This window comes from Setaria viridis, chromosome 8 (assembly GCF_005286985.2).
Source record: "Setaria viridis chromosome 8, Setaria_viridis_v4.0, whole genome shotgun sequence".
NCBI lineage: Eukaryota > Viridiplantae > Streptophyta > Magnoliopsida > Poales > Poaceae > Setaria > Setaria viridis.
The window spans coordinates 35,816,641-35,831,835 of NC_048270.2; the positions used below are offsets into that span (position 1 = coordinate 35,816,641).

The 15,195-nt window shown below is 47.7% G+C and overlaps 3 protein-coding genes across 3 annotated transcripts; 2 read left to right on the forward strand and 1 right to left on the reverse strand.

Moving 5' to 3' along the window:
• Nucleotides 1-2,711: 2,711 nt before the first annotated feature.
• On the reverse strand, nucleotides 2,712-7,678 carry LOC117866952 (uncharacterized). Its single transcript, XM_034751259.2, has 4 exons — nucleotides 7,377-7,678; nucleotides 4,400-4,729; nucleotides 3,576-4,321; nucleotides 2,712-3,481 (listed from the first exon to the last, which is right to left on the reverse strand). The coding sequence occupies exons 2-4, from the start codon at nucleotides 4,706-4,708 to the stop codon at nucleotides 3,049-3,051; spliced, it is 1,488 nt and encodes a 495-aa protein (XP_034607150.1). The 5' UTR covers nucleotides 4,709-4,729; nucleotides 7,377-7,678; the 3' UTR covers nucleotides 2,712-3,048.
• On the forward strand, nucleotides 6,378-6,926 carry LOC117834596 (acyl transferase 15). Its single transcript, XM_034714140.1, has one exon. The coding sequence runs from the start codon at nucleotides 6,378-6,380 to the stop codon at nucleotides 6,924-6,926; it is 549 nt and encodes a 182-aa protein (XP_034570031.1).
• Nucleotides 7,679-10,857: 3,179 nt separating the features above from the next.
• On the forward strand, nucleotides 10,858-12,532 carry LOC117833937 (3-aminomethylindole N-methyltransferase). Its single transcript, XM_034713528.1, has 4 exons — nucleotides 10,858-11,336; nucleotides 11,439-11,758; nucleotides 11,849-11,913; nucleotides 12,047-12,532. The coding sequence occupies exons 1-4, from the start codon at nucleotides 10,912-10,914 to the stop codon at nucleotides 12,344-12,346; spliced, it is 1,110 nt and encodes a 369-aa protein (XP_034569419.1). The 5' UTR covers nucleotides 10,858-10,911; the 3' UTR covers nucleotides 12,347-12,532.
• The last annotated feature ends 2,663 nt before the right edge of the window (nucleotides 12,533-15,195 follow it).

Genomic DNA, 15,195 nt, shown 5'->3' on the forward strand with positions numbered 1-15,195 from the left:
AATGTTGCTGAAAGTTTATTAGAAATACACAAATTTAATTTTCAGACCCAAACAATATGATACACTACGACAAACCATCCACTAAATAATATCTAGGAGGACTTTAAGAGCGGCGAAGATGAAGGTTTTGCTGATCCAGCCTCATCCCGGGACTGGCGGCGGAGCATAACGACTACCAAAAGGAGGTTCCTGACCTGCCGCAACAGCATCTTCATGACATCTTTCCAAATAATGAAGCATTGCTCTCTCCCACGTGCTCATTTTCTTCGGCTTATCATGAGGGCCAACTATGGTTTTCCCTTTGCCGCGAGAGGAACAACGATCGCCCCCACCATCGCCACTACCTCCAGCAGCAGCAGTAGCCATCTCTATGTACCATAATTTATTCAGCTCATATTTGGAAATGACTAAACTATGAACAAATTATATTTTTTCCCCATAATTTATTTAGCTCAAACATAACATATATATGAAAAATTTCTCCATTGTAAAAAAATGACTAATTACGTACCTCTATTTCATCTTATTATCTCTATGTACCACAATTTATCTCACTCATATTTGCAAATGACTAAAATATGAACAAATTATATTTTTCCCATAATTTATTTAGCTCATATTTGTAAAGGTCTAAACTATGAAATTATTCCTCTAACCTCATATCAATTTCTTTGACTAATACGAAACATAGCATCCAAAAAATTGTAGCTTATTCTAAAAATCACAAATATGAGCTCTAAATAACACATGCATATAAATGAAAATTTTCTTCATTGTACCTTATTTTAAAAATCACAAATTACTCTAGCTCTAAAGCATAAAACTTAGTATACTAACCATGTATCGAGGGAGGATGAGGTTTCTAACCTTTGGAACACTTGAATGAGTGAAATCCCCACGAAATTGTAAAAAATCCGGCAGGACCTCCCCTATTTTGCTATGAATGGATGAAGCCCAAGCTGGAGGAAATGACTCGGGCAGGAGGAAGAAGATGCCTGATTTATAGGAGGGAAGTTAGTACTAGTTGGGGGCTCCAACCGGTACTAAAGGTCACCCATTAGTATACTGGAGCTACTGGGGACTAACCGTTAGACCCGGTACTAATACTCATATTAGTATCGGGTCAAAAACCAACCGGTACTAAGGGCTAGAATCAATACTCAGTTTTTGAGTAGTGTCCTAAGGCCAAAGAAGCACTTGAGATGTCCAGGAGCAAATGTGACGGAACTTCGCAAGATCCAAGTCAGGCGTAGGAGCTGACTTAATTAGATGTTTTGACCTTTTGGCCTGTAACAAGTTGTTCTATGACGGACGTCCTCTTAAGCTAAAACAATTGCTTTTAATTTGTGGACCTGTGCAGGATATTGTACCCTTGCGATTTCATCGTGAAAAACCCTGTTGTAGTGGTTATGCTTGGGTTAAATACCAGGAACTACATCCCAGAGCCAGCTTTCAAGACTTTTGGTATCGCTGCTATTGTTATTTTTCCGACCGCAGCTTTGCTTTGTACCATTTCTTCAACTTTCGCGGTGGTTATGCACTTTGCCCTTTAAACGCTGGCATCCCACGATTTCGTAGAGATCAAGCAGGAGCCTCTTAAAGGGTTATACTAGTTTTTATTTGGGAAAAACATCACCCACTCAAGCCTTTTAGAGAAGGGGATTTACAATGCTTAATATTATTGTAGCTATGGTTTGCTGTCTGCAATAAATTGCCTGTACTACCCTTTTGCACACTTTTCTATTGCCTCACCTTTTGTTTTTGTGGAGGTAACGGTGATTTCGATCGCTTACTTGAGGGCAAACTCATAACAACAAAGCTTTCATGTTCCCTTTGCCCTGTGCTCGCCTTCGACATTAAAGTTCTTATTTAGGAATGACATTTGTTCCCATTGCACCTTGTTGATCTTGTACGATCGAAGGTGCTATGATTATGCTTTTCACTTTTCTCAAGTTGCGTGCTCACTGTTGGAGATAAGAAGCCTTCATTTCTACTTTTGAGGAATGAAGTCTCGATGAGGTTACAGATAAGTTGGTACGTAAAAAGCTTGCTAATGCTAAGTTTTTGCGTTGTTGACCGGAGGTGACAATGACATGCCTCCTTGTCATCGATCAAGCTGCCAATTCCTCCATCAGCTTCGACCACGTACCTTCACTTGGACGCACCTGCGTCTATGCGAGATAGACGCAATTTCTATCCTGAGGGTCCATATGATATTCCAGATCGAAAGTGGTGAATTGGGCCAGGTCTAGCTATGACCCTCGCAAAACACCTCCGATTCCCCTGGTGAGGCCCTGAGTATGGTAGCCAACGTTCGGAGATAGTAAGTGGATTCCACAATCCCCAATAGTCCTGACCGGCCCAATGATCTTTTAGGTTTGCGTAAATATTTAGCGTTGTGCCAAGCTAGTTTGTCCGTCTCTTTTCCCGCATCACTGTTAACCCATCATCTGATCTCACTTGCGCCGACCAGATGGGATCTTGGGAGTCCACAAGCAGGGTGATCTCACTTACGGTGGCCTTCGACACAACACAAGCACTTGCACTTGCACAAGTTGCAGGGTGGTCTCTCACCAACAGAAGAGCGGTTCATTGCCACACAAAGGGGTGCAAGGAACCCATCGTCACCGCCCGTGGTACCGTGCCGGGTAGATCAAACGGGGATATGAGCAAGCTTACAAGAATTCAGTATATTTTGGTAGCGTGGAGGATGAAGAAGAACCCTTCCTTTGTTCCTCTTTCAGTTTTACTGAATTATGTTCAGCAAATGGACTAAAATGATGGAAATAATACGAATTTGCTATATATAATTTTCAAGTCCTTGAGACTTGAAATATTTCAGACGACTTGTTTGATCTGTATGATCGCTTGGTTTCGATTGTAAGTCAATATTTGTCATAGCAGTCCGAGTGACTTCACCTGCTTTGCAATTTTATAGTGTAGCACGTACGCCTCATTATTATTAACCCTTTCATGATTTTTTTCAAGCTAGGCTCGCTTCTATGTTGCCCCAAAACTGCAAACAGTATCAATACATGCCCATCCTTCTTAGAGGTTCATTGTAGGAGACAGTAGGGCCTGGCTGAGGCCATCATCAGCCGACGAAGCCACAGCGGGTCCACTTGCTTCACCGCCGCCGCCGTTCCTCTCGTCACCCACTGATGGCTCCTCCTGCTGGGAGGCATCCATCATCCGCGCACGCCGCCTGTCCACAGGGTAAGTCCAGTACAGCGCCGAGCACGTGAGGCAGCAGGCAGTCGCCGTGACGGCGATCACCGCGAAGACAGCCTTACCCAGAGCGACTGCGTTCTCCCGATCGGCGTGGTCGGAAGCTGCTGTCCGCCCATGGTACCCGAAGACATGCTCTGCCAGGACGCCGACAGCGGGTGCCCCGAACGACGCCACAACGTTCTCGAAGCACAGGTCCAGCGCGTACACGGTCGTTCTCGCCTTCTCCGGCGCGATCTCGGCGAAGATAGGGCTGCCAATCAAGAAAGACGGGGAATGAATGAATTGAATGCACGGAAGAACAACAATGGCTAGCTGATGTTGCTGTCATCTTGTGATGATCTCACTAGCTGGTGGAGACCGTGCTCCAGGCCATGGCGACGCCAAGGAGAAAGAACCCGCCGGCGTACACGGCGCCGGCCAGCGGCCATCCCGGCCGCGCGAGCAGCAGCAGCAGGGCGGCGAGCGGGACGGTGGACGCATTGGAGATCTGCGCCAGCGCGATCCGCCCCGTGTCCGGGAACCGCCGTGCGGCGAGGTCCCCGGCGAAGCCGGCGACCAGCGCGCCGAGCCCGTTGGAGAGGCCGTTCAGGCCCGTGACCACGGTGGTCTCCCAGCGCGAGAACCCCACGAGCTCCAGCCACATGGCCATGAACGTGAGTGCAGACCATGGCACCTGGGCGGCTACCCCCTGCGCAACGACGGTCCAGAACGTGGGCACGCTCGCCACGGCCTTTGCTCCCCGGGCGACGGTGGAGGCCAAGGACGTGATGCTCGTGCTTCCACTTCCGTCTGCTGCTCTGGAGTCATCATCGTCGCCGGCGACCAGCCATGTCGGGAGGGCAAGCGAGATGCTGACGAGAGCGATGGCAAGGAACGCCAGCCGCCAACCTGGAACACCGCCGAAGAAGCTGGTAGGGGCCAGCAGGATGCCCAGCGAGTTCCCCATGGCGCCGCCCATGCCTTGCGCCATGTACAACCACCCGAACGTCGCGCCACGCGTCTCGTCGTCGCTGTAGTCGGCGACCAGTGAGTAGACCCCCGGCAGCACCAGCGCCAGGCCGACGCCATTGAAGCCCCTAGCGATCGCCATCTACATCAGATTATATTAGGAAGTTGTCTTTAAATTTTAGGAGGACGATGGAGATCGCTTTAAATGTTAGGGGGTGACCTGAAGGAAGGTTGTCGAGGCGGCGACGAGGATGGCGGCCACGGCACAGAGAAAGGTCCCCGCAGCAACAATGCGGGTGCGGTAGAAGCGCGCCTCGGCACACATGGCGAGAGGGTAGCACAGCGCCTGCACGAGCCCACGGCACAGCGTTATGGTGCCCAGCTCGGCGGGCGAAGCTCCCAGAGCGGCGCCCACCTCCCTGTACATCGCCGGCAGCAGGGACTCGTTTGCATTCTCCAGCATCGCCGCCGCGGTCACCAGCAACAGCGTCCACAGTCGCTGCCGCCGCCGCAGCCCGAACGCCCCCATTCCTTATTCGCCCCACACTCACTGCAGCGTCGCACTAATAAATATTGCTACTAGGTTGCAGCCGGAGCGAAGTGGCAGGACAGCGCGGTGGCCGGTGGGGGCTTCAGGTGCAGAATTTGGACCATGGGTATTCAAAATTGTAGATGGCAAGAAAAAAATTTGACAGTCTAAATTATAGTTTTATAACACAGAATTAAGTGGTAGTATCATTGATTAATAAAATTGATCACAACTTGAAATTGTCCAGCTACTAATGATCAACATATCAGAGTGCATTTTGCAAGTTGCTGTGCTAATTGCTATCCCAATTTCAGAAACAATTGGAAATGGCGAAATGCTCACCTCAATTTGACAATTTCACAAACAATCAGAGGAATCAGGACCAATGGAGAATGAACCAGAGCAGGACGTGCCGACGCGGTCAGGGACGGGGAGTCGAGCAGTCCCCTGGAGTCGGGGACGGAGGTACAGTAGCGTCGGCCTGGTGCCGGCCGCCCGGCTGTCCACTCGTCCAGGTCCAGTAGGTGGCGGCGTGGCGCGGCTGTCGCGGTGCCGCTGCGCGGCAGCGCAGGCCTGCGAGCAACGGCGCAGCGGCGCTCCGCCCTCCCCCTCCCCGCCGCCGAGCTCCGCCCTTGGCCCGCCCCACCGGGCACCGGGTGCCGTCGGTGGCGGCAGCGTCTAGGGCTAGGGTTGAAGGCTTGAAGCAGCACCTGGCCTGGATGTGGCGTGCGCGTGCTGTGCCTGTGTGCCTGTGTGGCCTACTGGCCTGGCCTGTGCGTGCAATGGGAGGATGGGAGTCCGAGTGGTGAGTGGGCCGAGTGGTGAGTTGGGCTAGGAAAGGGAACGTGGCTCTCGGTGGGGTTTTTTGTTTTGTTTCAATGTGTTAGCTTCTTTATTTTTGTTTTTTCATACATATACCTAGAATACACTATATATATATGAATTTTTTTGCAAAAATAATAGGTATTCAACTGAATACCATGGAATACAAGTGGGCCCGCCCCTGGGGGGCTTCAGCTTCACGTGACGCTGGAGGAGCATATCGGTGAGGAAGAAGCGTGCTGGCCTAGGTTTGCGGGTAAGGACGGGAGGAGACAGATAGGGAGAGCAGCGGATATATAGAAACTAGAAAGGAAAAGGAACGGTCCGGAAGGAAAAAAAAAAAGAAAATTGTGATAAAAATAAAATGAAAGGGAAGTTAGAAAGGAAAAGGAACGGTCCGGAAGGAAAAAAAGAAAATTATGATAAAAATAAAATGAAAGGGATGTTTGGTTAAGGTATAAAATTTATTGATTTTTTATATGAAATCACGTTTTAAATGGATGGAAAATATAACACTCATATGCACATCCGAATTAAATAGCTATGTGCATATTGGACATTTAACCTCCTAGTCGATTTAGAAAAGCCGTTTTGCCAAACATCCTCCAAAACGGCTTCGACTTCAACAGAGAAGCTACTTTATCAGAGGAGCCGTAGCTGAAGCTGTTTTAGCCACGTCCGGAGCCCTGCCAAACGAGCTCTAACATATACGAGCACGAAACTTCATACCTATTGGGTGTTGGTTTTAGCTACTCCCAGGAATATATATAGGCCATGGAAGCTGGAGGCCAAGATGCGCCCTCACTCAGTACACACATCAACACTACTACACATATAGTCCAAGACAATGAGTCTAGTGGTGAGGAAGTCCTCACCCGTGGTAATCAGGCCATCGCCGGAGCCGGCAACCACGAGGGCGGTCACCATAAAGCTCTCGTCTTTGGACAAGAGTCTGTACAAGGAGCCAACCACGTCTCTGCTCGTGTTCGAGGCTCCTCTCCACAACGCTGCCGAGACCATCCGGGCTGCACTGTCCCGAGCATTGGTCCACTATTACCCTATCGCCGGTCGCATCGTCGCCGGAGCCGGCGACGATGACGACGATGTCCACATCGAGTGCAACGATGAGGGTGTGGTATTCGTCGCCGCGTCCGCAAGCTACGCCCTGAAGGAAGTCCTGTGCTTCGACCGGTCACCGGGCGCGAGGAAGCTCCTCGACGAGCTTGCCGTCTACTACCCAGCCATGACCTGTGGCCATGGTGACCCTTTGCTGCAGATGCAGGTGACCGAGTTCCCGTGCGGTGCCTTCGTCCTCGGCGTGCGCGGCGGGCTTTCTGTGCAATGGGAAGGGTGGGGTCAGTGTGTGCTCGGCCTTGGTCAGGGAGGAGCATGCTAACGCTTTCCTTGCCGAGTTAGCCCAGTTTTTGTGAGATGTAACTTTCTGCCGTGTCTTTTAAGCTTCTAGTGTTTGTTTGGATGCTTATATGTTTTCCTTATCTTTTAATTTATTTACCGGAGCTGCGCTTTACTGAGATGTTTGGATTTTGAAAAAAATGTGGATTTCAACATTTTTGTGTTGTGAGGTGAAATTTGCCAAACCATAAGAGTGTCTTCAGTGAATCTCTCCCAAGACTCTTAGAATTAACTTATAGACTAAAATGAAATGCTAAGGTGTTATATGTGCAAGTGTGAATATTAAGAGTGTCTTGGATTGTTGCGTGGGATTTGTATTTGAATTGGAATTACAAACCATTAACTTTTACACCCCAACGGTTGCAACATACCAAATCATCCGTACAACATTCCATCCTAGTTTCCAGTAAAAAAAATCCGGGATTGAAATTACCTGGACAGAGGAAGCGGCCTCAAGCTCACTGCTTTCTGACTGATTTCTGCTCCATGAGCTCTCAGGGCCCTATATTCGTGCACCGCCGACGCAGCTCACTGCTTTCTGCGATCCGTGAGCTGCTGGGGTGCGAGCAGCTAGAGTCACGGATCTGCGCTCCGCAAGCCGTTGGGAGTCCTCGCTCGGGAAGAACAGATTAGAGATGCAATCGAGATGAGACGCACGTGAGAGAGGAATATATAAGCAGGGAAGCAAGGGAGCAGTGGAGTGGATACAAACAATACGGTTCGGACGGTGGGCTAGAAGCATTTCCGTTTATTTATATATATATATATATATGCCTCGTTATTTGAATTTTATGCAAGCTTGTTGTGGTGAATTACTGTAGCCCCATCTCCATGTGACCTCCAATTTAATATTTTTATTTCACGAATTTTATGATATTTGGTGAACTATTTCCGTTGGTTAAGTTCTTTTTTGGGGGAACCTATCCATTTGGATTGGAGACATCTAAGCTACTCAGCACAACACGCATGCTCGCATTTTTCTAGGAATTAAGGATACTATTTTTTTCATAATTAGACGACGTGCACATAAAAAATGAATAAGGCGCCTGTGGTGACTGTCAATCACAACATTATTTGCTGGTCCAGTCTCCTAGTGGTGTTTGCCTAGTAGGGTGTGCGCATATATTGATACGGTGATCAGTATCGTGCGTCTATGTGGCCTCCTATGCTCGTGTTTAAATTTTTGAGGTATTTTGATGTAGATCGAAGCATTCATATTATCTTCCTCATTCATCCAATCTTCCTTCCCTTCTCATATATAGGATTAACTCTGATTCAGAACAGATTGATTGAATATCATTTGGGGTGAAATTCCCTTTTAGGGCTAGTTTTGTCACACTCCAAAATTTCAATTTTGGATTGCGAATAGAAAACATAAATAAACTAAATGATTTTGTGTTTTCCTCAAATTTTCCAACCTTTAAGTGGTTTGTTGTTCATTTAAATAGAGAATATGATTTTTTAAAAAAAACAGTTAATCAAATTGATATGGGATGTTGCATCCATGCTGACTGCATAATATTTTTGATGAAAAATGAATTATAAATTATTTTAAATACGATTAGGTTTTCAGTCCGTCAAAATATTAGTTGTAAGTCCTAAATCATTTCTTTAACCTCTTGTAGCGCCACTCCTTTGAGTTCTTGTTTAATCCATCTATTTATTTATTTATTTATTCCCTGCCTTTATCCCTCATTTAATTTCTTTAGTTTTTCTGTACCTTTCTATCTCCTTTGTTTTCTGGTTGAGCTCACCTTTTATTCTCTTTTTTCCTGGCCGATCCAAGTTTAATTTTGTACCCTTTTTCCTATAGTATCACGCAATGTTGATTCTGCGCGCGACGCGATAGCCCAGCGATCGACGCATCCTCGTTTCGTTTTCACGTGTGCGGGCCCACGGAAAGTTGACTCTCTCCCACGTTCTCTCTCCTTTCCTTTTCACGTGTGCGGGCCCACGGAAAGTTGACTCTCTCCCACGTTCTCTCACCGCGGTGCATGCAACTCTGACTCTACATGCACATTATTTTTTTTATTATTTTTTTTGTGAAGAAAACAGGCCATCATTGGATGCGCATGGTGATGAATGGTGATTTTGTTTTTGGCCATCCCGGAAAGCGACAGGGTCAGGGTCAGCACGCGGTGCGCGTGCATGATGCGTTCCCGTCTCCTCGTGACAATCATGATTACACTGAGTGAAGCGCAGTACAGAGTAGGTGGGATGCTGCAACCGTTGGCCTATAAAATATGCTGTCGCCGACAAAGAAGTGAACCAAGGATTCATGGATCTCAGCGCCGTTTGCCTCGATACCCAGCACCGTTTCCTCGTTCCCACGAACGTCGCGTTAATTTTGCATCAAGGCATGCAGGAGAGGGTCCTCGCCGCGCACAAATTTGCAACCGCCAAACTTGCTAAACTTGCTGATCTGGATCCACCCAACTAAATTTAGTTGGCTAAAATAATTAAAATTTGATGCCTCTTTTCTAGCTAGCTAAAGATCATCTAGCTAAATTTTAGCCGGAGGTGTTTGGATCCACCAGCTAAAGGAGTTATTTATCTATCTTACTCCTCCCACCACCTCTCACCTATCTTCTCTCTCCCTTGTCCTCTCCTCTTCCACGCCTCCACCAGCATCTCTTCCAGCTCGCTGGTGGATGGGAGGCACAGGGAGGGGCGGCGTAGCTCGTCGGCGGAGGAAGGAAGGAAGGGGGGCAGCACAGCTCGTCGACGGAGGAAGGAAGGGAGGGGGCGGCGTAGCTCGTCAGCGGATGGGAGGCACAGGGAGGGGCGACGTAGCTTGTCAGGAAGGGGGAGGAAGGGGAGGAGCAGTGCAGCTCGCTGACGGAGGAAGGAAGGGGAGGGCGGCGACAGACCGTCGGTGGGGGCGACGGACTGGCGCCCGAGGACCGGCGGTGGTGGTGACGGACCGGCGTGCAGGGAACGAGGGGTGTAGGGGCGTGGGAGGGGATCGATGGAGGATTTAACGAGAGGGGAATTTTGGTCTTTACTGCTTTAGCTGGGTTCAACCAGCTAAAGCAATCTTTAGCCAGCTAAAGTTTAGCTGGTGAGTTAGATGGCTTAAATCAGTCTCAATAGAAGGTTTCATACGAGTTTCATGAGCATTAAATTCTATGCCACAACAACAATTTTATTGACTTGACAAGGTCACCATGAAGAGAGAGGAGACGGTGTTTCATAAGATGAGAGAGGAGTTTCATGCTCATAACGGTCACCGGGTACAATTATCAAGTTCCCAATCTTAATAACTGTGCAATGAAATTGCGCAACAAAACTGGCCTTAAATTCCTCCATAAAACCCTTGTGACTCGTTAATGTGCGTTATTATATAAATGTAAGGACTTATGAGTTTCAAAATTGATCAGCACAAATGTGTAATGACTCCTGGCCTAGTCCAGCAGCATAGATGGGATTTAATGTTGTCATTTCTGGCAACGGTTCCATGGATAGGCAGGATATCTGGCTAAAGGAGTACTACATTCAGCTCATTCCATCCTAAAATTATATAAGTTCTCACATGGGACTATATAGGAGTCGTATGTTTTAAATATATGACTATTCGTTTGACTATTCATTGTTTCTATAAATATTTATGCAAATAGTTAAGTCTAAAGTACTTCTGATAACTAATAGACGTAGTGATACTTATTTTACTTTATTGAAATTATTAATAACTAGATATTGTTTGTTAAAGTAGGAGGGAAAAATTAAATGTGCCGTATATTAGGAACGAAGCAAATGAAATTAGTTTTCCTAGTAGTTGGCTTGTTGTAATATGTAGTGACAAAATAAACTTAATTTAGAGTTGCCAGCAAGTAGGTAGGGCCTGTCCCTCTCTCTATCTATATATATTCTCACGCACTCGGAGCTATGGAACGCAAGCCTACACTAAAGCAAGTTACATTCTAGAAGCTGGGTATGCCAATGGTGCTTAGGGCTAACTGTTATTAGCCATGGGCAGCACTGGGTATGCCAATGGTGCCGGCGTCGTCGTCGACGACGACGACGCGACTTGCCTGCACGCACAAACGCTGGTGTACGCCTACAACGTCACCATGGCCGTCCACGCGGCAGTGAAGCTCGGCCTCATCGACGCGCTCGGCGCGGCCGACGGCCGTGCCCTGACCGCCGACGAGCTCGCCGCGAAGGTTGTCAAGGCGGAGGACAAGGCCGAGTCGGCCGCCTTGATCGGCCGCATCCTCAGGTTCCTCGCGTCCTTCGACGTCGTGAGGTGCTCTGCCGAGAAAGGTCCCGACGGTGCCGTCCTCTGGCGGTACTCGCCGGCGCCGGCGTGCCGGTGGCTCACCATGAACAACGGCGAGGGCTCGCTTGGCCCCATGGCCGTGTTCGACGTCGACGAGGACATCTTCTCGTCCTGGTATGAATGTTCTAATTTTATACTATTACATGACTACAAACTACAAAGTATGCCTTTGTCAATAAAACTTATATATTATTGGTACATATAACATGCATGAAGGCATCACATAGCGGACGCAGTGGCCGGCGGCGGCAAGAAGACGCCGTTCCAGATAGCCCACGGGGGGACGCCGTTGTACGACTACTTCGGGAAGAACCCGCGTCTGAGCACGCTCTTCGACCAGGCCATGGCTCATCACTCATTGCTGGTGATCAGGAAGCTGCTCGAGCACCCGAAGGTGTTCGACGGCGTTGGGGTGATCGTGGACGTTGGTGGGGGCACCGGAGCAACCCTAGCGTTGATCAGGGGCCGGTACAAGCACATCAAGGGCATCAACATGGATCTTGCTCATGTCATCTCTGAGGCTCCGTCTCTTGAAGGTATAGCTCCAGTTCAGAAATTGTGGCAAGAGTACGTGGGGTTGTGTGTATGTGCTTAGTGTTTCTTTTTTCTTTTTTCTTATCTGACAGGAGTGGAGCATGTGGCTGGGGATATGTTTGAAAGCGTACCCTCTGGAGACGCAGTTTTGATGAAGGTATGTTGAACACTGTTAGATTTCATGAAGTTTCCCCAGGGTTTTTAGACTACAGTATGGAATGTTTTTTAGACTACAAGCTAAACAGATCACCAGGATTTATTACACCTGATTAGTGCATGCGATTGTGCAGTGGATGCTCAACATGCAGAGCGACGAGGAGTGCATGATGATCTTGAAGAACTGCTACAAAGCTCTCCCGGATAACGGGAAGGTGATCGTCATTCAGAGCGTCCTGCCGGAGACCCCGGAGTCGACTCCGGCTTCCCGGGACTCGTTCACCATGGATATGATCATTCTTGTAAACTTTAAGGGAGGGAAGGAGAGGACGGAGCAGGCGTACGCCAAGCTTGGCAGGGATGCTGGATTTACTGGTGGCTTCCAGTCGACCTACATCTTCTGCAACATTTACGCTCTTGAGTTTACCAAGTAGGGACATGCACTACGTTTTTACCAGTTGTTGTGTTGAACAAGAGCTCGTGAGCTTTCCAATAAACCATGCGTCTTCTTGGTGATAATGCCATTGAGGGCTTCATGAGTACGATTTGTACCTCCTTTAATTTCTGTATTCGCACTGTTGAATAACCTGTTGAATAAAGTAAAGAGAGTCCTCCCTGAAGATCCGACTGTACATTTTGGTTGATCCTTTTTATTACATTGCATGCCATGTATATCTCACTATCATGGCTTATGAACTCAAAGTAAATTTACTCACACTCTACAAATTCCACTAATATCTGTAATACAAATTTGTGATCATCATTTCTAGAATGTCGTACAAAGATAACAAAAATAACAACACAATTCAGGCAATCAAAGATAGCATCGAGAAAAGAAGAAAGAAAAGAATATGATGAATCCATTGTATACTCCAACGGGTCACTAGACCAAAAATGGGTCCGTACTCCGTACAACTGGTTAGAAAAAGAAGTTTACGAACGGGTTTCATGGAGTCTGTACAAAATCTGTATCTGTATGTGTGTGTATGTACTTTAAAAAACTACAAATAGGTATAAGAGACACAAACTCTATATACTCCGCATAAACATTACCCATGGAAACTCTGCATAGACACATTAGCATACGCGCTACTCCGATGCCTTCATTTCAAATTTTAGGTCGTTTTAGGTTTTCTAAGTTTATAAAATTTGCTATGAATTTAGCATGGGTACATCTAAATACTTAGCAAGTACTATAAATTTTAAAATATTAAAATAATCTATAATTTGGGATGGAGAAAATAGCTGCGAAATTTGGTCAAGCCCACCTTGCTAGGTAGAATAAATAAGCTGTACCCCATCCATTTGGTATTATTTGATGTTTCCAACAGCTCAAGGTAGCTAATCTCAAATTGACAAGTCCAGTTTGCAACAAGGACGCGACCCTTCGCCTATAGCTTCCTTACCATCTCACCTACATAGCACATCTGACTAAGTAGAGGATACAATCATTTTATAGTAACTCGTAGGGGATCCTTTAGTCCCGGTTGGTAACACATCTGACTAAGTAGGGTTGCGTGTGTGTTCATTTGGGCGAGTGTGCGTGTGTGTTTGTGAGCGTTTGCGTCTGTACTGTGTGATTCGAAAAGAAAATACCAAAAGGAATAAAGTCTACATCACCAAATATAAACAAAGTCGCCAATAAAGTCGCAAATTAGGGGGTTATTTTAAATATTATTTATAATGGCATAAGTGGGTAATTTTGATGAAGATTAGGGGGTTACTTTAGTTTATTTTATATAATGGCAGAGGTGGGTAATTTATATATAGATTTAGGGGGTTACTTTAGGCTATTTTCATAATGGTATAGGTTGGTAATTTTTTAGAAAATATAATAGATCCAATGACTATGATGATTTGAATCTATCGATTGATGGTCGGATGTTTTGCTTTTCAGTGAGAATTTCTGGGATTTCTCTTTTTTACTACATTGTTCACTTAGGAATCCTAGGTGGCTTCATCTGGAGGCTTCAAAAAGAGCCTTCAATTAGTAATAGTAAGATTGCAATATCAAACCACATAGTTACAAACCATTAATTTTGACACCCCAACGGTTGCAACATACCAAATCATTCGTACAACATTCCATCCTAGTTTCCAGTAAAAAAATCTTTGCTATAGATTGAAATACCTGGACAGAAGGTCTCAAGCCGATGGCATTGCCTCTTGATTTCTCTTACCTCCACACGCAGGCGTCATTGCAGCTCCTTGCCTTTGTTCGCCATCGGCGAGGCGTCTTATCCCCTTCACTAGCTCTCAGGGCCCTATATTCGTGCACCGCCGACGCAGCTCACTGCTTTCTGCTCCGTGAGCTGCTGGGGTGCGAGCTGCTAGAGTCACGGATCCTTCTATTCTCTTTTTCCTGGCCGATCCAAGTTTAATTTTCTACCCTTTTTCCTATAAGTACCACGCAATGTTGATTCTGCGCGCGACGCGATAGCCCAGCGATCGACGCATCCTCCTTTCCTTTTCACGTGTGCGCGCCGGCACTACGGGAAAGCTAAAAATTGCCGAGTGTATTTTTTTTGCCGAGTGTTTTTTTCGAGCACTCGGCAAACAAGCTCTTTGCCGATCGCAAAGAATTTTTTTTTATTTTTAAAAAAATCTTTGCCGAGTGTCCAGATCAGGACACTCGGCAAATCCCGCAAAAAATATCTACCAGCCCGTCCCGGCCCCCTACCCCAGCACCCTACTCCCCACCCGCCCGACGCGCCCCTGGCCTCCTTCATTCTTCCGCACAACACTACCGGCGCGCCCCCGCCCGAGTGCCCGACGCCCCCCCCCCTCCCCCACCTTCCTCTCCCGCCGCCGGCTAGCCACCGCCGCCGCCGCCGCCACCCCTTCCCTCCCTCCCTCCCTCTCCCTCTCCCTCTCCTACCGGCGCCCCTTCCCCTCCTCTCCCCTCCTCCCTCCCTCGCGTGGCCGCCCCGCCCCTCTCCCCAGATCCGGCCGGATCCGGCGGGGAATCCGCCCCTCCTCCCCGGATTCGGCGGGGACTCGCGTCGGGGACCCCATATCCGGCGGGCGTGGATGGTGGTGGTGGCGGGCGTGGATGGTGGTGGCGGCGGGCGTGGATGGTGGCCGCCGCCGGCGGCGTGCTGGTGGTGCGGCCGACGGTGTCGGCGTGCCTTTTTTTTTACTTTTTTTCCAAAAAATGGTTTGCCGAGTGTTTTCTGGGCACTCGGCGAAAACTGTGCCGAGTGCCCAACCGAAAACACTCGGCGAATGTTACTTTGCCGACTAAAAGTTTGCCGAGTGCCAGATGCCGAGTGTAACACTTGGC

What these genes read in the sequence shown, in the direction of transcription:
- LOC117866952 (XM_034751259.2), bottom strand. Translation starts at nt 4,708, where the DNA reads ATGGGGGCGTTCGGGCTGCGGCGGCGGCAGCGACTGTGGACGCTGTTG. An exon ending in CCTCGACAACCTTCCTTCAG is followed by an intron (nt 4,322 to 4,399) that starts GTCACCCCCTAA and finishes AATCTGATGTAG; the next exon opens with ATGGCGATCGCTAGGGGCTT. An exon ending in AGCACGGTCTCCACCAGCTA is followed by an intron (nt 3,482 to 3,575) that starts GTGAGATCATCA and finishes CTTGATTGGCAG; the next exon opens with CCCTATCTTCGCCGAGATCG.
- LOC117834596 (XM_034714140.1), top strand. Translation starts at nt 6,378, where the DNA reads ATGAGTCTAGTGGTGAGGAAGTCCTCACCCGTGGTAATCAGGCCATCG.
- LOC117833937 (XM_034713528.1), top strand. Translation starts at nt 10,912, where the DNA reads ATGGGCAGCACTGGGTATGCCAATGGTGCCGGCGTCGTCGTCGACGAC. An exon ending in TGAGGCTCCGTCTCTTGAAG is followed by an intron (nt 11,759 to 11,848) that starts GTATAGCTCCAG and finishes CTTATCTGACAG; the next exon opens with GAGTGGAGCATGTGGCTGGG. An exon ending in GAGACGCAGTTTTGATGAAG is followed by an intron (nt 11,914 to 12,046) that starts GTATGTTGAACA and finishes GCGATTGTGCAG; the next exon opens with TGGATGCTCAACATGCAGAG.